The 23,586-nt window shown below is 48.0% G+C and overlaps 1 protein-coding gene across 2 annotated transcripts in view; it reads right to left on the reverse strand.

Annotated features, from left to right (window-relative positions):
* Window positions 1–23,586, reverse strand: part of nr1h3 (nuclear receptor subfamily 1, group H, member 3) — a 462,162-nt gene that overhangs the window by 204,868 nt on the left and 233,708 nt on the right. The window contains exons 1-2 of one of the 2 annotated variants that reach the window (XM_078220324.1): window positions 16,103–16,174; window positions 1,062–1,274 (exon numbers count right to left, since the gene is read on the reverse strand). In XM_078220324.1, the coding sequence (XP_078076450.1) occupies window positions 1,062–1,274; window positions 16,103–16,136 (247 nt within the window). In that variant the 5' untranslated portion in view covers window positions 16,137–16,174. Of the gene's footprint in view, window positions 1–1,061; window positions 1,275–16,102; window positions 16,176–23,586 lie in introns of those variants that run through there. The other variant, XM_078220325.1, reaches the window with a different exon arrangement.

The following is a 23,586-nucleotide window of genomic DNA, read 5'->3' on the forward strand; positions in this document are numbered from 1 at the left end:
CAAAAATAACTCTCCACAAAACCTCTCCCGAGACTAACTCTCCACAAAACCCCTCCCCAGACTAACTCTCCACAAAACCCCTCCCCAGACTAACTCTCCACAAAACTCCTCCCCAGACTAACTCTCCACTAAACAGCTCCCCAGACGAGCTCTCTCAAAACACCCCCCCACACTAATTGTCCCTTAACCCCTTCCCGCACTAACTCTCTCTAAACCGCACCCCAGACTAACTCTCCCCTAAACCACTCCCCAGACTCATTCTCTCTAAACCTAACTTTCTCCTAAGTGACTAACTTTCCCCGAAACACCACCCCAGAGTAACTCTCCCCAAAACCTTCCCCAGACTAACTCTCCCTGCACCCCTCCCCAGATTAACTCTCTCTACATCCCTCCCCTCACTAACTCTCCCTACACTGCTCCCCGGACAACTCTCTCTAAACCCCTCCCCAGCCAAACATTCCCCTATCCCTCTTACCGACTCAGTAACTGTCCCCTAACCCTCTTACTAAATATTAGTAACTCTCCCCCAAACTCCTCACTAACGCTTAGCAATTATCCCTTCTCCCCCTCATGAACACTTGCCCTAACTCGCCCTACACCCTTACTAACTCTTAGTAACTCTCCCCTGACCCTCTTACTCACCCTTAGTAACTCTCCCCTAACCCCCCTTTCAAACTCTTAATAACTTCCCCTGAACTGGTTTACTAACTTTTAGTAACTGCCCCTCCCCCCTTTCTAACTCTTAATAACTCTGCCCTACCCCTTTACTAAATCTTCGTAACTCCCTTCTCTTATTAACTCTCCCTTACCCTCCCCTTACAAACACTTAGTAACTCTCCCTTAACCCCCTTACTGTTAGCAACTGTCTCCTACCCACACTCCCCTGAACTTATCATCTGATGAACTCTGCTCTAAACCATCTCCTTTGCTACCTGGCTTTATGTTTTCTGAGATTCCCCATCTCCCATTGCCCTTTGCTCTGCAGTCTCTTTGCAGTGTTGGAGACAGTGAGGAGGACCACTCAGTCATCCACCTGTACAGTCAGGCATCAGCTTTCTCACCCAGGCTTTGCTTTGTGTAAGGGAAGTACATGCTCTCTACTTTCACATTCTCATTCCAGTAGCCGTGAGCTGCTTCGTTCTGGAGTGCAGCAGGATTGAACCAAATTCTGTTTTTCCTGCTGGGCTGTCCGATGGGCTGAAGCGTGTTGTCAGGATGATCCTTGCTTGATTCGAAGAGAGGCGTTGATATATACACAGACACTTTGTTTTCTCCTGCAAGGCATGTGGGATTTGTTACTTTTGCAGAGAACGACGCAGACAAGCAGCAAACTTGAAGGAAACTACAAGGTCATATCGTGGAGAATGGGATTAATGAGATGACTACATCATACAGGCTCAATGGATTGAATGGCCTTCTTCAGTGTTGAATCATTTTAGGATTCTAACTTGCAATCATCTATCACATTTCTCCAAAGAATCCCGCAGCCAGTCAAATGTAGACACACAGGTAACCTTTGTAAAAGTTAGTTATTGCTTACCATGTACCTTACTCCCAATGTTTATGCCTTAATAAAATGAAGTCCCTACTAAAATAGAGATAAACTGTGCAGATAATGTGTGTCAATCATCTCAGCTACAGGACATCACTGCAGGAGTTGCTTAGGGTAATGTCCTAGGCCCAACCATCTTCAGCTGCTTCATCATTAACCTTCCTTCCATCATAAGGCCAGGAATGGGGATGTTCGCTGATGACTGCGCAATATTCAGCACCATTTGTGACTCCCCAGATACTGAAACAATCCATGTCCAACTGTAGCAAGACGTGGACAAAATCCAGGCTTGGGCTGACAAGTGGCAAGTAACAAGTAGCAAGTAACATTCACACCACACAAGTGCTAGGCAATGACCATCTTCAACAAGAGAGAATCTAACTATCACTCCAAGACATTCAATGCCATTATCATCACAGAATCCCCCAATATCAACATTCTGGGGGTTACAATACAGCACAGGAACATGCCCTTTGGCCCACCATTGACCAGAAACTGAACTGGACTAGCCATATAAATACTGTGGCTACCAGAGCATGTCAAAGGCTAGGAATCCTGTGGCGAGTAACTCACCTCCTGACTCCCAAAACCTGACCACCATCTACAAAGCACAAGTCAGGAGTATGATGGAATACTCTCCTCGTGTCTGGATGAGTGCCGCTCCAACAATACTCAAGAAGCTCGGCACCATCCAGGTCGAAACAGCCCACTTGATTGGTATCCCATCCACAAGTATTCATTCCCTCCACCACTGATGAACAGCAGGGTGTGCCATCCACAAGATGCACTGCAACAGCTCACCGAGGTTCATTAGGCAGCATCTTCCAAACCCATGACCACTACCACCTGGAGGACAAGAGCAGCAGTTACCTGGGAACACCACCACCTGGAGATTCTCCTCCAAGTCACTCACCATCCTGACTTGGAAATATATCATCATTCCTTCATTGTTGCTGGGTCGAAACTGAAAGTGGCAATGCTGGCAGAGAAGGTAGTCAAGAAGGCACACGGCATGCTTGCCTTCATCGGCTGGGCATTGAGTTTAAAAAGTGGCAAGTCATGTTGCAGTTTTATAGAACCTTAATTAGGCCGCACTTGGAATTCTGGTCGCCACTCTACCAGAAGGATGTGGAGGCTTCGGAGAGGGTACAGAAAAGATTTACCAGGATGTTGTCTGGTAGGGAGGGCATTAGCTATGAGGAGAGATTGGAGAAACTTGGTTTGTTCTCACTGGAACGACGGAGGTTGAAGGGTGACCTGATAGAAATCTACAAAATTATGAGGGGCATGGACAGAGTGGATAGTCAGAAGCTTTTTCCCAGGGTGGAAGAGTTAATTACTAGGGGGCATAGGGCACAGGGTCAAAGGTAGGGTTCTGAAGACTGTGGAGGAACAGAGAGATCTTGGGGTCCATATCCACAGATCTCTAAAGGTTGCCACTCAAGTGGATAGAGCTGTGAAGAAGGCCTATAGTGTGTTAGCTTTTATTAACAGGGGGTTGGAGTTTAAGAGCCGTGGGGTTATGCTGCAACTGTACAGGACCTTGGTGAGACCACATTTGGAGTATTGTGTGCAGTTCTGGTCACCTCACTGTAGGAAGGATGTGGAAGCGCTGGAAAGAGTGCAGAGGAGATTTACCGGGATGCTGCCTGGTTTGGAGGGTAGGTCTTATGAGGAAAGGTTGCGGGAGCTAGGGCTGTTCTCTCTGGAGCGGAGGAGGCTGAGGGGAGACTTAATAGAGGTTTATAAAATGATGAAGGGGATAGATAGAGTGAACGTTCAAAGACTATTTCCTCGGGTGGATGGAGCTATTACAAGGGGGCATAACTATAGGGTTCGTGGTGGGAGATACAGGAAGGATATCAGAGGTAGGTTCTTTACGCAGAGAGTGGTTGGGGTGTGGAATGGACTGCCTGCAGTGATAGTGGAGTCAGACACTTTAGGAACATTTAAGCGGTTATTGGATAGGCACATGGAGCACACCAGGATGATAGGGAGTGGGATAGCTTGATCTTGGTTTCAGATAAAGCTCGGCACAACATCGTGGGCCAAAGGGCCTGTTCTGTGCTGTACTGTTCTATGTTCTATGTTTAAGGTGCAAGTGGCAAGGTTTAAAGGAGATATACGAGGCAAGTTTTTTTACCCGGGGGATGGTGAGTGCCTGGAACTCGCTGCCGGGGGAGGTAGTGGAAGCAGATATGACAGTGGCTTTTAAGGGGCGTCTGGACAAATACATGAATAGGATGGGAATAGAGGGATACGGTCCAGGGAAGGGTAGGGGGTTTTAGTTCACGTGGTCAGCATGGTCAGTGCAGGCTTGGAGGGGCAAAGGGCCTGTTCCTGCGCAACGAGCAAGGAATGGCCTACATGTGAAAGTGGATAGTGACAAATTCACTGCAGCATGAGTTTTGGAAAATTATGGCATTTTTTATGAGTTGCAGTGAATGCAAATGCTTCTCGGTGACTTCAATCAGGTAAAATTGCGAGATTTCAAGTGGGTAGAAACATCAGTTTTCCCCATTGTCAACACTATGGACCGATGCAATTGTATCGGATCAAAGTGACCTCACTGGTTAGGAACATAGGATCAGGAGTAGGCCATTCAGCTCCTCGAGCCTGCTCCGCCATTCAATAAGATCATTGCTGATCTGTGACCTAACTTCATGTACCCGCCCTGGGCCCATATCCCTTTATACACCTGCTCAGTAAAACATTGTCTATTGACCACCGTCGTTTGAGGAAGAGAGTTCCAAATCTTCACCACTCTCTGCATACAGAAGTGTTTAATGCAGTTTGTGCTATATAATACAGGATGAATCAAATACTAGCAGAAGAATAGGAGCTTGAAAACATATTCATAAATCTGTGTCAATGTTTTCCAAACACTGATCTAACTGATTGGTTTGGTTCTCCCTTTTAGCAGATGCTAGATATAAGGGAAGAGACTAAAATCCATCGTACCACTCCAGGTCAACTTGTATCTCTGCCTTTAAAAGAGAAAAGAAATGCTCTGCAAATGCAGGATCAGACAAAAATTCACATTGATGCAAAGTAAGAAGTATTAGGATGGGTGACTAAATATTTCCTCAGAGGTAGGTCGCAACGAGGGATTATAAGAAAAGAGGTGGAGGCACCATGATTGAGGGAGACTTGCCCCTTGTAAGTATTACCATGAAGCTCTGTGTTTATTGCTGGAGTAAATAAGTAAACATCACATCTCACACAGAGATATATCCCATCAGGCAAGCCGGATAATGGTGCATGTTTAAATCCCAGGCCATGGACATTTACCCGCTGGCAGGGTGGCGGCACGCCGGTTGGGCGGCGCTCCCCGGTCGCGACAACCCTCCAGCGGGGCGGCGCTCCCCCGTCGCGCTGACACTCCCCCGTCGCGCCGGTCCTGCGACCGGGTGGCGCTCCCTCGTCACCGGCCCTCCAACAGGGCAGTGTTTACAGAAAAGACGAACATATATCACTTAGCTGATTTGAAGTTGCCTGCAGCTCTCAAGCAGAATAAGGATGTTAATAAACATAGAGGATAGGAACAATGGGGGGTACTTCAAATGCATTCAACCATGAGGGAAAGATAAATAAATAAGTCTCCAACATGCTGTGCAAAAACCATTAAACTGTTAGTTAACAGTACTGTACCATGAACTTGAATGAAAACAAAGTTTTTCAAAGGCTTGCAATGGATTTTAAAGGACTCAAAGGTTTGCATGGGATTTGAAAGAGCTTCAAATGTATTTAAAGGCTTTGCGCTTTCTAGGAAGGCTCTGATACTTGAAAAATTGCAGTATTCAAAGAATGGGGTTGAGTGAGCAGCTGTGGAGATGGGAATTGCAAACCCCTCCACCACCGTGAAAGCTACTTCCACCGTGAGACAGAGGACTTTAAAGGTGACTTCTTGAACAGCAGCATCTTAGGGAGAGAAAGGGAAATTCTTTCTGTCTGAAGAATGGAATGCTGCTGTGATTTGGAAGGCTTCCAGGTGTCCAGGGGGCATGGAAATTATACTAACCAGGCCACTTCAAGTTTTCACAGTACAAATAAGAATGAAGATTTTGATCAGAGCTGCCTTGAAATTATCATGCCAAGAGTGATCTTCAGGTTTCCCAGGGCTGGAAGAGACATTCCAGCCATGAGACCCCCTCCAAGGGGAGAGTCCCGAGGTCAACACCTTTCTCAAGGCAAGCCCCCCCAAACCCCAGGTCCAATGGGGGATCCCGAGTCTGCAGCCTGGCAGGACAGACGGCCACCAGGGCAGAACACCTACCTCCTTGACCCCCTTACCCACTCAAAGTCCAAAGCACCAGATCAGGGTGTCAGAGCCCGGGTGTCAGTGCCAGAGTGTCAGGCGGCAGTGTAACGTAGGCACTGCCAAGGGGTGGAATCTGGATGGGGGGTCCTGAGAGGACCCTATATCGGAGTCTGTGGCTGGCTGGGTGGAGGATCAGGTCACCCTCATGCTTGTGTCGTGCGAAGGTGGCGGGTGACCTGCTCTCAGTGGTGGGGGGAAGTCGGGGGGGGGGGGGGGGGGGCGGGGGGAAGGATCCCTTTTGTGCTAAAGTTTAGGGGTGCTCCATTGGTCAGCAGGAGGGTTACCCTTTCCGTTGTGGGGAGAAAGAGGGCCGGTGTCTGAACACTGAAGTCAGTAGGGTTTAGGATAACCAGAGATTAAAAACACTAACAAAGAACATGAACAAAGAACAATACAGCACAGGAACAGGCCCTTCGGCCCTCCAAGCCCGCGCCGCTCCCTGGTCCAAACTAGACCATTCTTTTGTATCCCTCCATTCCCACTCCGTTCATGTGGCTATCTAGATAAGTCTTAAACGTTCCCAGTGTGTCCGCCTCCACCACCTTGCCCGGCAGCGCATTCCAGGCCCCCACCACCCTCTGTAAAATACATCCTTCTGATATCCGTGTTAAACCTCCCCCCCCCCTTCACCTTGAACCTATGACCCCTCGTGAACGTCACCACCGATCTGGGAAAAAGCTTCCCACCGTTCACCCTATCTATGCCTTTCATAATTTTATACACCTCTATTAGGTCACCCCTCATCCTCTGTCTTTCCAGTGAGAACAACCCCAGTTTACCCAATCTCTCCTCATAACTAAGCCCTTCCATACCAGGCAACATCTTGGTAAACCTCCTCTGCACTCTCTCTAAAGCCTCCACGTCCTTCTGGTAGTGTGGCGACCAGAACTGGGCGCAGTATTCCAAATGCGGCCGAACCAACATTCTATACAACTGCAACATCAGACCCCAACTTTTATACTCTATGCCCCGTCCTATAAAGGCAAGCATGCCATATGTCTTATTCACTACCTTCTCCACCTGTGACATCACCTTCAAGGATCTGTGGTCTTGCACACCCAGGTCCCTCTGTGTATCTACATCCTTTATGGTTCTGCCATTTATCGTATAGCTCCCCCCTACGTTAGTTCTACCAAAATGCATCACTTCGCATTTATCTGGATTGAACTCCATCTGCCATTTCTTTGCCCAAATTTCCAGCCTATCTATATCCTTCTGTAGCCCCTGACAATGTTCCTCACTATCTGCAAGTCCAGCCATTTTCGTGTTGTCCGCAAATTTACTGATCACCCCAGTTACACCTTCTTCCAGATCATTTATATAAATCATAAACAGCAGAGGTCCCAATACAGAGCCCTGCGGAACACCACTAGTCACAGGCATCCAGCCGGAAAAAGACCCTTCCACTACCACCCTCTGTCTTCTGTGACCAAGCCAGTTCTCCACCCATCTAGCCACCTCCCCCTTTATCCCATGAGATCCAACCTTTTGCACCAATTTACCATGAGGGACTTTGTCAAACGCTTTACTAAAGTCCATACACACGACATCCACGGCCCTTCCCTCGTCAACCATTCTAGTCACTTCTTCAAAAAACTCCACCAGGTTAGTGAGGCATGATCTCCCTCTCACAAAACCATGCTGACTATCGTTAATGAGTTTATTCCTTTCTAAATGCGCATACATCCTATCTCTAAGAATCCTCTCCAACAACTTCCCTACCACGGATGTCAAGCTCACCGGCCTATAATTTCCCGGGTTATCCTTCCTACCCTTCTTAAATAATGGGACCACATTAGCTATCCTCCAATCCTCTGGGACCTCACCTGTGTCCAGTGACGAGACAAAGATTTGCGTCAGAGGCCCAACGATTTCATCTCTCGTCTCCCTGAGCACCCTTGGATAGATTCCATCAGGCCCTGGGGATTTGTCAGTCTTTAAATTCTCTAACAAACCTAACACTTCCTCCCTTGTAATGGAGATTTTCTCTAACGGGTCAACACTCCCCTCCGAGACACTCCCAGTCAACACATCCCTCTCCTTTGTGAATACCGATGCAAAGTATTCATTTAGGATCTCCCCGACTTCTTTGGGCTCTAAGCATAATTCCCCACCTTTGTCCCTGAGAGGTCCGATTTTTTCCCTGACAACCCTTTTGTTCCTAATGTATGAATAAAATGCCTTGGGATTCTCCTTAATCCTGTCTGCCAAGGACATTTCATGACCCCTTTCTGCCCAAGATAGACTAATTTAGAGTGAATATGGTACAAAAAAAGTGCAAAGTACCTGGAGTTACAAAAGTATAGTTTGCATAGAAACAGATATAATCACTGTTAGAGAATTTAAACACGAATTTCTATATTCTGCACTAAAAGCATCAATCTTGGCATGATGGGATACAGCTGAGTAAGAAGAACTACATTCCTTGAAAATAATACAGCTACTGAGTGAAGCAAAATGAACTCTCTTATCATTGTGAACTTTAGAAAGTACGAGCTTCCCAGACAGTAGAATGAATAGAATAGTACAATTTTCCCGATAAGGTGTTGCTAAGTAGAACATAGAACATTACAGCGCAGTACAGGCCCTTCGGCCCTCGATGTTGCGCCGACCTGTGAAACGAATCTAAAGCCCATCTAATCTACACTATTCCAATATCATCCATATGTTTATCCAATGACCCTTTAAATGCCCTTAATGTTGACGAGTCCACTACTGCTGCAGGCAGGGCATTCCACGCCCTTACTACTTTCTGAGTAAAGAACCTACCTCTGACATCTGTCCTATATCTCTCACCCCTCAATTTAAAGCTATGTCCCCTCGTGCTAACCATCACCATCCGAGGAAAAAGGCTCATACTGTCCACCCTATCTAATCCTCTGATCATCTTGTATGTCTCTATTAAGTCACCTCTTAACCTTCTTCTCTCTAACGAAAACAGCCTCAAGTCACTCAGCCTTTCCTCATAAGACCTTCCCACCATACCAGGCAACATCCTGGTAAATCTCCTCTGCATCCTCTCCAATGCTTCACACCCTTCCTATAATGCGGCGACCAGAACTGTACGCAATACTCCAAGTGCGGCCGCACCAGAGTTTTGTACAGCTGCAACATGACCTCATGGCTCCGAAACTCAATCCCTCTACCAATAAAAGTTAACACACTGTACGCCTTCTTAACAACCCCATCAACCTGGGTGCCAACTTTCAGCAATCCATGCACATGGACACCGAGATCTCTCTGCTCATCCACACCATCAAGTATTTTACCATTAGCCCAGTACTCTGTATTCCTGTTACTCCTTCCAAAGTGAATCACCTCACACTTTTCCACACTAAACTCCATTTGCCACCTCTCAGCCCAGCTCTGCAGCTTATCTATGTCCCTCTGTAACCTGCAACATCCTTCCGCACTGTCCACAACTCCACCGACTTTAGTGTCATCCGCAAATTTACTAACCCATCCCTCATTCAGGTCATTTATAAAAATGACAAACAGCAGTGGCCCCAAAACAGATCCTTGCGGTACACTTCTAGTAACTGAACTCCAGGATGAACATTTCCCATCAACCACCACCCTCTGTCTTCTTACAACTAGCCAATTTCTGATCCAAACCGCAAAATCACCCTCAATCCCATGCCTCCGTATTTTCCGCAATAGCCTGCCGTGGGGAACCTTATCAAACTTTAACAAAGAGGTTGTGCTGGAATCTTTGAATGGCATCAAGATAGATAAGTCGCCGGGTCCGGATGGGATGTACCCCAGGTTACTGTGGGAGACGAGGGAAGAACATAGAACATAGAACAGTACAGCACAGAACAGGCCCTCCGGCCCACGATGTTGTGCCGAGCTTTATCTGAAACCAAGATCAAGCTATCCCACTCCCTATCATCCTGGTGTGCTCCATGTGCCTATCCAATAACCGCTTAAATGTTTCTAAAGTGTCTGACTCCACTATCACTGCAGGCAGTCCATTCCACACCCCAACCACTCTCTGCGTAAAGAACCTACCTCTGATATCCGTCCTGTATCTCCCACCACGAACCCTATAGTTATGCCCCCTTGTAATAGCTCCATCCACCCGAGGAAATAGTCTTTGAACGTTCACTCTATCTATCCCCTTCATCATTTTATAAACCTCTATTAAGTCTCCCCTCAGCCTCCTCCGCTCCAGAGAGAACAGCCCTAGCTCCCTCAACCTTTCCTCATATGACCTACCCTCCAAACCAGGCAGCATCCTGGTAAATCTCCTCTGCACTCTTTCCAGCGCTTCCACATCCTTCTTATAGTGAGGTGACCAGAACTGCACACAATATTCCAAATGTGGTCTCACCAAGGTCCTGTACAGTTGCAGCATAACCCCACGGCTCTTAAACTCCAACCCCCTGTTAATAAAAGCTAACACACTATAGGCCTTCTTCACAGCTCTATCCACTTGACTGGCAACCTTTAGAGATCTGTGGATATGGACCCCAAGATCTCTCTGTTCCTCCACAGTCTTCAGAACCCTACCTTTGACCCTGTAATCCACATTTAAATTTGTCCTACCAAAATGAATCACCTCACATTTATCAGGGTTAAACTCCATTTGCCATTTTTCAGCCCAGCTTTGCATCCTATCTATGTCTCTTTGCAGCCTACAACAGCCCTCCACCTCATCCACTACTCCACCAATCTTGGTGTCATCAGCAAATTTACTGATCCACCCTTCAGCCCCCTCCTCTAAGTCATTAATAAAAATCACAAAGAGCAGAGGACCAAGCACTGATCCCTGCGGCACACCGCTAGCAACCTGCCTCCAATCCGAAAATTTTCCATCGACCACCACCCTCTGTCTTCGGTCAGACAGCCAGTTATCTATCCAATCGGCCAACTTTCCCTCTATCCCACACCTCCTCACTTTCATCATAAGCCGACCATGGGGGACCTTATCAAACGCCTTACTAAAATCCAGAGATTGCAGAGCCTCTGGCGCTGATCTTTGTGTCGTCGATGGAGACGGGAGAATTGCCGGAGGATTGGAGGATTGCCGATGTGGTTCCTATTTTCAAGAAGGGGAATAGGGATAGCCCAGGAAATTACCGACCGGTGAGTCTAACCTCAGTGGTTGGTAAGCTGATGGATAAGCTCCTGAGGGACAAGATTTATGAGCATTTGGAGAGGTTTAGTATGCTCAAGAATACTCAGCATGGCTTTGTCAAAGGCAGATCGTGCCTGACGAGCCTGGTGGAGTTCTTCGAAAATGTGACTAAACACATTGACGAAGGGAAAGCGGTAGATGTGGTTTATATGGATTTTAGCAAGGCGTTCGATAAGATCCCCCATGCAAGGCTTCTGGAAAAAGTGGAGCCCTGTGGATCCAGAACGGGCTTGCCCAAAGGAGGCAGAGAGTGTGTATAGATGGGTCTTTTTCTAAATGGAGGTCGGTCACCAGTGGTGTGCCCCAGGGATCTGTTCTGGGACCCTTGCTGTTTGTCATTTTCATAAATGACCTGGATGAGGAAGTGGAGGGATGGGTTGGTAAGTTTGCCGACGACACGAAGGTTGGTGGGGTTGTGGATAGTCTGGAGGGATGTCAGAAGTTAGAGGGACATAGATAGGATGCAAGATTGGGTGGAGAAGTGGCAGATACACTTCAACCCAGATAAATGCGTAGTGGTCCATTTTGGCAGGTAAAATGGGATGAAGGAGTACAATAAAAAAGGGAAAGACTCTTAGTACTGTGGAGGATCAGAAGGACCTTGGGGTCTGGGTCCATGGGACTCTAAAATCGGCCCCACAGGTGGAAGAGGTGGTTAAGAAGGCGTATGGTGTGCTGGCCTTTATCAATTGAGGGATTGAGTTTAGGAGTCCGGGGATAATGATGCAGCGATACAAGACCCTCGTCAGACCCCACTTGGAGTACTGTGCTCAGTTCTGGTCGCCTCATTACAGGAAGGATGTGGAAAAGATTGAAAGGGTGCAGAAGCGATTTACACGGATGTTGCCTGGATTGAGTGGCATGCCTTATGAGGATAGGCTGAGGGAGCTCAGTCCTTTCTCCTTGGAGAGACGTAGGATGAGAGGAGACCTAATAGTGGTATATAAGATGTTGAGAGGCATAGATCGGGTGGACTTTCAGAGGCTTTCTCCCAGGGTGGAAATGGCTGCTACGAGAGGACACAGGTTTAGGGTGCTGGGGGGTAGGTACAGGGGAAATGTTAGGGGGAAGTTTTTCACGCAGAGGGTGGTGGGCGAGTGGAATCGGCTGCCGTCAGTGGTGGTGGAGGCAAACTCAATGGGGTCTTTTAAGAGACTCCTGGATGAGTACATGGGACTTAATAGGATTGAGGGTTATAGGTAGGTCTAAAAGGTAGGGATATGTTCGGCACAACTTGTGGGACCGAAGGGCCTATTTTGTGCTGTAGTTTTTCTATGTTTCTATGTTTCTAAACGCTTTACTGAAATCCATATTCACCACATCAACTGCTTTACCCTCATCCACCTCTTTGGTCACCTTCAATAACTCTATAAGGTTTGTGAGTGGACAGTAAGTAGGTAAGTAGACAGTGGGAAAATAACCTTTGAACTGTACGTACCTACGTATTGGGGTTGCTCAGAGACAATGGGCAAGAACCTCTCGACTCTACGGATCTATGTATTCACATGCTGCTGGAGAGTAGAATGTTATTGGCCAAGGTAAATGATTCATACTGAAATGGTTGGCTCACGTCCAGTTTGGGTGCACAGAGTAGGCAGGCAAATGATTTTTGAAAAATATACAATTGTGATGTTGATAACAATGTAATTTGGAATAATTTGGGCTGCCCAAATCATTCTCCCACATGCGTGGACCAGGCCTGGGCAATAAAGTATGTCTTCAACCAGAATTACTGTCCCCATGAGTTCTTTGTATTTACTGAGCTGTAATTAATAAAGAGAAATCTCTCACATGAAAGCCAGCACAATACAAAAAGTCTCTGTAAAACTCCTACAACTGAGATCAGGGCGCTCTTTAACAAAGGCCCTCTGATCTCAGAAATCCCGGGCTGACCACTGTGTTTCCTGCTGGGCATAAATTTTCATCAATCAGGTGGATGAATCCCATCTGACAGGTGCTGCTCAGGCCAGTAGGAAACTTTCTGGTTTTCCCACTGGTATAGATAGTACTTTGTAGGCAATTCAGATGAAGTGCGCCCTACAAATAAGAATTGAATCCAAAATTAAGTTTTAAAAAATATATCCAAATCAGTCTTGGAGCAGATGGTGGATCTTCATGGTCATTGTGATTCCACTAGTGCTGACTTCAGCAGGTGAATAGTCGGTTTTGATTGGTGTTCTGCGGTTTAGCTGAGAGCTGCCTTGTGGCTTTGCTGACTTGGCTTGCTTTAGCAATCAGAGAGAGATAGATTTTTGAATAAACAAAGAACAAAGAACAGTACAGCACAGGAAACAGGCCCTTCGGCCCTCCAAGCCTGTGCCTCTCATTGGTCCAACTAGACCGTTCGTTTGTATCCCTCCATTCCCAGACTGCTCATGTGACTATCCAGGAAGTCTTAAACGCTGCCAGCGTGTCTGCCTCCACCACCCTACTTGGCAGCACATTCCAGGCCCCCAACACTCTCTGTGTAAAAAAACGTCCCTCTGATATCTGAGTTATACTTCGCCCCTCTCACCTTGAGCCCGTGGCCCCTCATGATCGTCACCTCCGACCTGGGAAAAAGCTTCCCACTGTTCACCCTATCTATACCCTTCATAATTTTGTATACCTCTATTAGATCTCCCCTCATTCTCCGTCTTTCCAGGGAGAACAAGCCCAGTTTACCCAATCTGTCCTCATAGCTAAGACCCTCCATACCAGGCAACATCCTGGTAAACCTTCTCTGCACTCTCTCTAAAGCCTCCACGTCCTTCTGGTAGTGCGGCGACCAGAACTGGACGCAGTACTCCAAATGTGGCCTAACCAGCATTCTATACAGCTGCATCATCAGACTCCAGCTTTTATACTCTATACCCCGTCCTATAAAGGCAAGCATACCATATGCCTTCTTCACCACCTTCTCCACCTGTGTTGCCACCTTCAAGGATTTGTGGACTTGCACACCTAGGTCCCTCTGTGTTTCTATACTCTTGATGGCTCTGCCATTTATTGTATAACTCCTCCCTACATTAGTTCTTCCAAAATGCATCACTTCGCATTTATCTGGATTAAATTCCATCTGCCATTTCTCCGCCCAATTTTCCAGCCTATCTATATCCTGCTGTATTGCCCGACAATGCTCTTCGCTATCCGCAATTCCAGCCATCTTCGTGTCATCCGCAAACTTGCTGATAACACCAGTTACACCTCCTTCCAAATCATTTATATATATCACAAATAGCAGAGCAACAAAGAAGTTAAGGGTTATGGTGAGAGAGCGGAGTCCACAAAAAAAACAGCCATGATCTTATTGAATGGCGGAGCAGACTCGAAGGGTCAGATGGCCTACTCCCCGTTCTTATTTTATTTCTTAAAGTTACCTATAAAAACATTTGCTGGGATCTGTTGCTGCTGTCTTTCCTCTTGTGTCCCACACTCTGATACACACAGCACTAGTCAACATTAACCAAATTGGTCAACTGGCTTATCCCAATCTTTGTATAATCGTGGAATGTGTAAAGTCACAAACCAGGCTGGAACATTGCTCACAAGATCTTATTCTGGTTGAGATTATAATCTGGCATGTCCTCATGCACTCTTCATTGAACCAGGGTTGATGCCCTGGTTTGATAGGAATGGTAGATTGGAGAATCATAGAATGTTACAGTGCAGAAGGAGTCCATTCAACCCATCAAGTTTGCAGCACCAACCCAGGCCCTATCCCTGTAACCCCATGCATTTACCCTGCTAATCCCCTGACACTATAGGGCAATTTAGCATGGCCAGAGATTGTGATTGACAGTTCTGTCAAAATCTCTCTCATTTTACACAGTGAAGGGTATCCTTACTGTAAAAACAGGACTTCATCTCCACAAGGACAGTGTGGTGGTCCCTTCTACAACACAGTCATGGAGATGCATCTGCGTCTTGCAGTTAGAGCGCTGTTTTACCCATGATGGACATGCTTCCTTTTCTTTTGTGTGGTGTCCTCTACAATATTTACATCCAGTACTTCAGCCTCGATATTTCTGCTGACCCTTCTGCAAATAGTTCTTCCCTTTTCTCCGTTGTCTTGTGCTTGTAAAGCCTGAACTGCCTCCTCAACGCTCTTTAGCTGGCGATTAACTCCTTCAGAGCTTCTGCACAAGACAACGGTTTTCTTGAGAATAAGTTTCTCCCCTCTCAGTGGGATCTCTTGTCCCCAAGACAATCCTATCTCTGATCAGATCATCCTTCAGTTGCTCAAACTCACTCGATTCAGACAGATGACTCAGTGCAGCCACATACTAATCAATATTCTCCCTCTCTTCCTGAGCTCTAGTGTTGAACATCTAGTGTTCATAAATAACATTAAATGAGGGCTCAAACTGGGTCTTCAAGGCATCCAGCATTTCACAACAATGGCCTTTTTGCTCCTTAGTGAACTCGGGTACAATAAAACCTGCAGCACTCTTTCCCCAGCACTGATAATAGTCACTACTCTTATTTGTTTAGGTTTTTTGTCCAACTCTACAGCAATTTCATAGTTCTGCAATTGAGACTGGAAACGTTTCTAATTTATTTTCACATCTCCATTCTTTTCCTTAGAAGCTAGTGCTGGAATATTCTAAGACACGTTGATTCACCCTGCAGTCAATGTTCTGTGCAGTTTTAATTTCTCTCTGTTGTTTCTTACAGCTATCAAAGTCCACTTAAAGTCAACTGCAATGGCTTTTCTCGGAATCCTTCACTTAAAAAAGAACTTGGGAGGTCACATGACTATGGCAAGCCACAGTATACAACTGGTAACCATGTACAATGGCATTTCTCCAAACTGTGTGCATGTGCATGTGTATACATATATATACATCTCAGTTTGTGTGTCTGTGTTTATTTTTATGCCTGCTTGTGCACATTGAATGAGAATAGGATGAATGTTAAACCTAAATGTCCTTTTAAGCAAGTTCCCTTGTGCACTTGCAGATAAAACCTGGCTGTTTGAATTCGATATTAAGGATAGGACCTTGGAACAAATAATCAGTCAACATTTTTTTAATGAGTTGAGTGTGCGTTGGTGTTAAAACCACCAAGTACTAAATCCAAGGTGAAAATGGAGATTAGTTTGTCTTACCATAATCAATGTCTGTGGCAGATACCGTGGACATCTTTTTCACAGCACCTTGTCATAACGGAGGCCCCTGCACCTATGACAGAAAGCAAAGAAGAGTTAACTCCAAGAGTCCAGAATACAGTGACAGAGAGAGAGAGAGATAATCAATCACCACTGGAATGAAACATTTATTCCACTTTGCATAGTGCTAGCTACCCAAATGGCTAACCTGCTTTTGGCATTTATAGCACTACTGAAGGGGGCCAATTTACTAACTGAGTCATTACTGGCTTTTATATATAACAATCCACAGTTAATCCCACTGCTGCACTCCCTCCTCCATCGATCTGTATCAATCCCATAATAATCCCACTGATCTGTATAAATCCCAAACTAATCCAATATTCCCAATCTCCCTTCATGGCCCTCTATCAACCCTAAACTAATCCCATTTCCTCTCCCCATATCCTGTATCAATCCTAAACAAATCCCACTGCCCCACTCTCTCCCCATAGCCCTATATCAACCCCAAAGTACTCCCACTGACCCACTCTCTCCCCATAGCCCTGTATCAACCCCAAAATAATCCCATTGCTCCACCACTCCCCATGTCCTGGATCAATTCCAAACTAATCCCACTACTGTGCTCTGCGATTATCTTCTGTCAAATATTGACCAATTTTGTGTTCAAAGGTTTTCTGCCTCAATCTCTTTCCTGTAGAATGCCATACTCCAACAATCCTCTGTGTAAAGTTACCTCTCCTCATTCTCACAGTCAAAGTTATAAAGTGATGACCCCTTACTCAAGCAGAGGAAATCATCTTTCATGGAATCATAGGTCTGAACTTTATGACCTCATCGCGTCCGTTTTTGGGCGTGAAAATGTCGTAAAATCGGACTTGAAGTGTCTAGCGGGAATGGCCCCCGTTTTGGCACTGGTTCCCACTTTACCACAGTAAGAAAATGGGCGTGATCGGGAACCCGCCCAAACCGGGCGAGATGTCAATTTCCATGTTTTTGCATGAATCATAATGTCATTAACAGACCTCCACGCGCAATCATCCCAGCTCGCCTGCTTTTACCACCCCGCTCGCCGAAACGGGATCGGTCTATACAAATCGGAGCCTGGAGCTGCATTAGTGTGGGCGAGCGAGGAGGTAAGTCTCAGCATTCAAATTGCTCCATGCTGCTCAGAGGGGTCTATTTCATGGTGCCCATTTGCGTTTCGGGTCGGGGGTTGTTGCTCATGGGGTCCAACCTCAGACTTTCAGCATGAACCTGGGTCGGAGTGCTGACCTCATCATAGGGATTACTCATGGTCCTAGTGCACGCAGCTGGAAGCATAGTTGCAGGTGGGGGTTTGCTGAAAACAATGAAAACCAACAGTGATGCAGTCTCAGCGTTTTTAAAGCAGCATTGTCTGTGGCCAATACTACACGGGTTCTGGGTCTCTGCCTGAGTGGGGGAGGGGGGTGGGGAGTGTGTGTTACTGGGGGCTGTGTTACTATTCTGGAACCTGTTGGGGGGGGTTATGGAGTGTGTTACTGGGGGGGCTGTGGGGGGTGGGTGTTACTGGGGGGGCTGTGGGGGGTGGGTGTTACTGGGGGGGCTGTGGGGGGTGGGTGTTACTGGGGGGGCTGTGGGGGGTGGGTGTTACTGGGGGGGCTGTGGGGGGTGGGTGTTGCTGGGGGGGCTGTGGGGGGTGGGTGGGGAGTGTGTGTTACTGGGGGGCTGTGGGGGGGGGGTGGTTATGGATAGTGGGTGTTGCTGGAGGGCTAGTGGGGTGGTGGGGTGTGTGTGTTACTGGGGGTGCTGTGGGGAGTGGGTGGGGAGTGTGTGTTACTGGGGGTGCTGTGGGGAGTGGGTGGGGAGTGTGTGTTACTGGGGGTGCTGTGGGGAGTGGGTGGGGAGTGTGTGTTACTGGGGGTGCTGTGGGGAGTGGGTGGGGAGTGTGTGTTACTGGGGGTGCTGTGGGGAGTGGGTGGGGAGTGTGTGTAACTGGGGGTGCTGTGGGGAGTGGGTGGGGAGTGTGTGTAACTGGGGGTGCTGTGGGGAGTGGGTGGGGAGTGTGTGTTACTGGGGGTGCTGTGGGGAGTGGGTGGGGAGTGTGTGTTACTGGGGGTGCTGTGGGGAGTGGGTGGGGAGTGTGTGTTACTGGGGGTGCTGTGGGGAGTGGGTGGGGTGTGTGTGTTACTGGGGGTGCTGTGGGGAGTGGGTGGGGAGTGTGTGTAACTGGGGGTGCTGTGGGGAGTGGGTGGGGAGTGTGTGTTACTGGGGGTGCTGTGGGGAGTGGGTGGGGTGTGTGTGTTACTGGGGGTGCTGTGGGGAGTGGGTGGGGAGTGTGTGTTACTGGGGGTGCTGTGGGGAGTGGGTGGGGAGTGTGTGTTACTGGGGGTGCTGTGGGGAGTGGGTGGGGAGTGTGTGTTACTGGGGGTGCTGTGGGGAGTGGGTGGGGAGTGTGTGTTACTGGGGGTGCTGTGGGGAGTGGGTGGGGAGTGTGTGTTACTGGGGGTGCTGTGGGGAGTGGGTGGGGAGTGTGTGTTACTGGGCTGGGGTGGCGGTTATGGACAGTTTGTGTTACTGGGCTGGGAGGTGAGGAGCATTCTTTAGCCTCTCCAGCAGGAACATGAATTGCGGGCAGAGGAGGCCCGGGCCTTACCACCCACAGGAGGAGAGGGAGTTGGCCACCGGAGGGAGGACGTGGCTGCCATTCACCCAGGTGGGGCGGGGGAGGGGGGTTGGAAACAGGAGAAGGAGGGAGCGGAGACTCCGGCAGTTCCATATGCGGGTGCCCTTCAAGCAGACGTCGGACATCGCGTGCCGCCAAAGGCTCAATGTTGCAGGACCTGGCACCTCGGGCATGGGGGGGCGGGGGAAGGGGTGGGGGCACCCACTCCCAGTGGCTGTGAAACTGGCGGCCGCCTTAAACATGTATGCCACCGTGTCCTTCCAGACCCCCAGTGGAGACCTTGTGGTATCTCACAACCATCTGTCCACAAGTGTGTGAAGGAGGTCATGGATGTCCTGTATGCCCAGGCTGGCCAGCATATCAAATTTGACCTGGACCAGGTCCAGCAGGAAGCCCGGGCTGCAGGATTTGTGCCATCGTGGGGATGCCAAATGTGCAGGGGGCTATAGACTTCACCCACGTCACCCTCAAGGCCCAGGTCAGGAATCCAGGAAGATTCATGAATAGAAAGGACTTCCATTCAATAAATGTGCAGTTGATGTGTGACCATCAGCTCAACATTATGCACGTCTGTGCCAGACACGCCGGCAGCGTGCATGACAGTTTCAACATTGAGGAGCTCAGAAATCCCGGAGGTCTTTGAGGAGGAGCCCTGGGTGCAGGGATGGCTCGTGGAGGACATCGGGTACCCGCTTTGCACTTGGCTGGTGACGCCTGTGCGGAGGCCTGAGATTGATGTGGAGACCCGATATAATGAGGCCCACATTGCCACCCGTTCAATAGTGGAGCGGTGCATTGGGCTCCTCAAAACGTGGTTCAGATGCCTGGACCGCTCTGGTGCGGCCCTCTAGTACAACCCCCTGATATCATCACACATTGTGGTGGTGAGCTGCGACATACACAACCTGGCGCAGCAGCGAGGAGATGTTTTGGAGAGGAGGACGTGGAGGCCGACCAGCCGGGCATCGCTGGAGAGGATGCAGCCCAGGAGGAGAAGGAAGAGGACGAGGGTAACAACGAAGAGCAACACCACCCAGGCGCTGGAGGGAGCAAGGGTCAGGCGTGCGAGGGGAGCAAGGGTCAGGCATGCGAGGGGAGCAAGGGTCAGGCATGCGAGGGGAGCAAGGGTCAGGCATGCGAGGGGAGCAAGGGTCAGGCATGCGAGGGCAGCAAGGGTCAGGCATGTGAGGGCAGCAAGGGTCAGGCATGCGAGGGCAGCAAGGGTCAGGCATGTGAGGGCAGCAAGGGTCAGGCATGCGAGGGCAGCAAGGGTCAGGCATGTGAGGGCAGCAAGGGTCAGGCATGCGAGGGCAGCAAGGGAGGCCCTGATCACCACGTGATTTGGCCACTAGGAACCTGTGTTGCTACATGGTGGTTCCACACCCCCCTCCTCCAAGTCATACAACCTCCTGCAACATTGTAATACCAGAGTGATGGGCCTGGGGTATGCTGTGTTAGCGAGTTTTTTTGGCAGGCGAAAGGGTGATGACGACTCGCTAAGCACCATTATGATGATGCCCTGGTGCAAACTAGTCTCACTCCTACCTGTGCTCTCTATGAACGCTGGCACCTGGGCCCATGTCTGGGTAGTGGGTAAGGGATCTGGAACCCTCATGCAGGGCCGTGGGGTGTGTGAGGTGGGAGAGGGGAGGGAATCTCTCGTGGGTTCTGGGGATGCCATGGCAGATGGTGTAAGTTGCTGCCAATCTATGCCAACAGCTGTAGTCAGTGATTTCTTTGAGTGCCTTCATTTTCTCAGTGACAGAATGTTGGGCTTCCCCCCGAAATCAACATGCAGGTTCCCTCTGGGGTAAGGACTTTCCTGTTGGAGACAAATCTGAGACAAATTAGTCACAAGTGGGTGGTGAAATGACATTTATTTGTGCCAATAGAAGTGTCTTAACAATAAGTAATAACATGTGAACATGAGACTTTAAAGTGAATAGCTATTCTATCTACCTAGTGCTGCCCTTCACCCATGCCATCTTAGTGCCGTGACAACTTCACATGACCTACCATTACATCTTGGTGCCTCCCCAGGATGTACATCGGAGGTTGAGGTGGCCAGCTGTCTACCACGCCCCATGGCCTGTGATGCCCTTGGCGATTGTCCTCTGGGGGGCCTGGACCTTGAGGGCCCTGGCCTGCTTCCAGATGTCTGGGACGTTTCCATGGCACCCTCTTCATCCGCTGCCCCCAAGATGCCCTGGTGTCCGGAAGGGGAGAATCAGAAAGTGTAGCCACAGCGACAGTCTCCTTGCTGGAAGGCCCCAGCATATGCAAGTGGGTCTGGGGTGGGGGAGTCAGTAATGTTGGGGGGTCCAATGTCCATGGGGACCAGGGATAAGTTGTAACAGGTCCAAGAGAGATCCAGCAGGGATCTCTCTCGGACCTGCTTTATTTTTTTTCTCTGCGCATGCACGCTTTGAGGCTCTGATCGGATCTGCAGGCTTTCGGGCATGTTAGGCCCCGCTCACTGCCTTCGGTAGCAAGAAATGGGACTCACTCAAAATTTTGTAGACAGAGTCCACATGATTGGGTGTGAAAACGCGCTCCAAGAACGGATCTGGAACTCTTCCAGTTTCACACCCGCCCAATACTTAGAAAAAATCTCATAAAATTCCGCCCATAGAATCCCTGCAGTGCAGAAGGAGGCCATTTGGCTCATTGAGCCTGCACCGAGAGTAATCCGACCCAGGCCCTATCCCTGTAACCCCATTTTTTTACCTTGTTAGTCTCCATGACACTAAGGGGCAACTTAGCATGGCCAATCAACCTAACCTGTACATCTTTGGACTGTGGAAGGAAACCGGAGCACCCATGCAACATGGCGAGAATGTGCAAACTCCACACAGACCGTTGCCTAAGGCTGGAATTTAACCTGGGTCCCTAACGCTGTGAGGCAGCAGTGCTAACTGTCTTTCCCTCTTCACTGAACAAAAATTTCATATTTTTTTAAAAACGTCTCCATCAAATCTCCTCTGAGCAATGACCCCATTCCTAACTTTGGCTTGGCTCAACGTTTATAAATTTTCAATAAATGTCCAAATTAAACAGATTGGCAATTTCAACTTTCCAAACTTGGTGACTGTTTTTATTTGGGATTCCATTCCTGAATTATGACCATGATAAAGCAAAGTGGGAGATTTCCCCTCTCAAAGATATTCTGGCCTTGCGGTCCTGGTAGCCTGGCCTCTACTGAATGGATTTGCAGATGATACAAAGATATATAGAGGGACAGGTGGTATTGAGGAAGCAGGGGGGCTGCAGAAGGACTTGGACAGGTTAGGAGAATGGGCAAAGAAGTGGCAAATGGAATACAATGTGGAACAGTATGAGGTTATGCACTTTGGAAGGAGGAATGGAGGCATAGACTATTTTCTAAATGGGAAAATGCTTAGGAAATCAGAAACATAAAGGGACTTGGGAGTCCTTGTTCAAGATTCTCTGAAGGTTAATGTGCAGGTTCAGTCGGCAGTTAGGAAGGCAAATGCAATGTTAGCATTCATGTCGAGAGGGCTAGAATACAAGAGCAGGGATGTACTTCTGAGGCTGTATAAGGCTCTGGTCAGACCCCATTTGGAGTATTGTGAGCAGTTTTGAGCTCCGTATCTAAGGAAGGATGTGCTGGCGAGGAGGTTCAAAAGAATGATCCCTGGAATGAAGAGCTTGTCGTATGAGGAACGGTTGAGGACTCTGGGTCTGTACCCGTTGGAGTTTAGAAGGATGAGGGAGGGATCTTATTGAAACTTACAGGATACTACGAGGCCTAGATAGAGTGGACGTGGAGAGGATATTTCCACTAGTAGGAAAAACTAGAACCAGAGGGCACAACCTCAGGTTAAAGGGATGATCCTTTAAAACAGAGATGAGGAGGAATTTCTTCAGCCAGAGAGTGGTGAATCTGTGGAACTCTTTGCCACAGAAGGCTGTGGAGGCCAGGCCATTGAGTGTCTTTAAGTCAGAGATAGATAGGTTCTTGATTAATAAGGGGATCAGGGGTTATAGGGAAAATGGGGATGAGAAAAATATCAGCCAAGATTGAATGGTGGGGCAGACTCGATGGGCCGAATGGCCTAATTCTGCTCCTATGTCTTATGGTCTTATGGATTCCTGCTCTATTCTGAAAAAATTTCAACTAGTCCCAATCTCCAGCCAAACAGACATTTAATACAATGCGGGGAGGGATCTTTGTGAAACATAAGCAGTCTAAACACAAACAAAACAGGGCAGGAGAACAGAGGAAAGAATAAAGGATACGGAGTAAAAGGGTTATAGAACGAGAGTCTAAAAAAGTGCTTAAGCATAAAGTGAGAGGAATGCAATGTCTGTAATAAAACAGGGAAGCTGGAGGCCACTGTGCATTGGAAGGAACCATACATTAGATGGATTTTTGAGATATAACGAGAGAAACTCAGGTTTGAGAACTAAACAACTACAGGTATAATATATTTAGAAGAGATAAAGAGGCTAAACAGGGAGGAGAGGGAGCTGTATTTATTCAGGCAGCAGAGAAAAGGGTGCAGATTTCAGCTGGACTAAAAAATCAGCTAAATAGAATCAATAGAGAGAGAGAGATATGAAAGGATATATCACTGATTGAGTAGGCTATGAAATACAGACTACCTCATAGTGGAAGATGGGGGAGGAAGGAACATGTAGACAAGTTAGAGAATTGAGTAAAAACTAAGAACAATAATCATAGGAGAATTCAAAAAGTATTAACTGGACAAAAGAGGTATATAAATGAGATAAGAGATTATAGATCCTATAAGAGGACTTATTTTAAAACTAACATGTACAAAGCCCAACTAGA

Source organism: Mustelus asterias, chromosome 9 (assembly GCF_964213995.1).
Source record: "Mustelus asterias chromosome 9, sMusAst1.hap1.1, whole genome shotgun sequence".
In the NCBI taxonomy this organism is placed as follows: domain Eukaryota; kingdom Metazoa; phylum Chordata; class Chondrichthyes; order Carcharhiniformes; family Triakidae; genus Mustelus; species Mustelus asterias.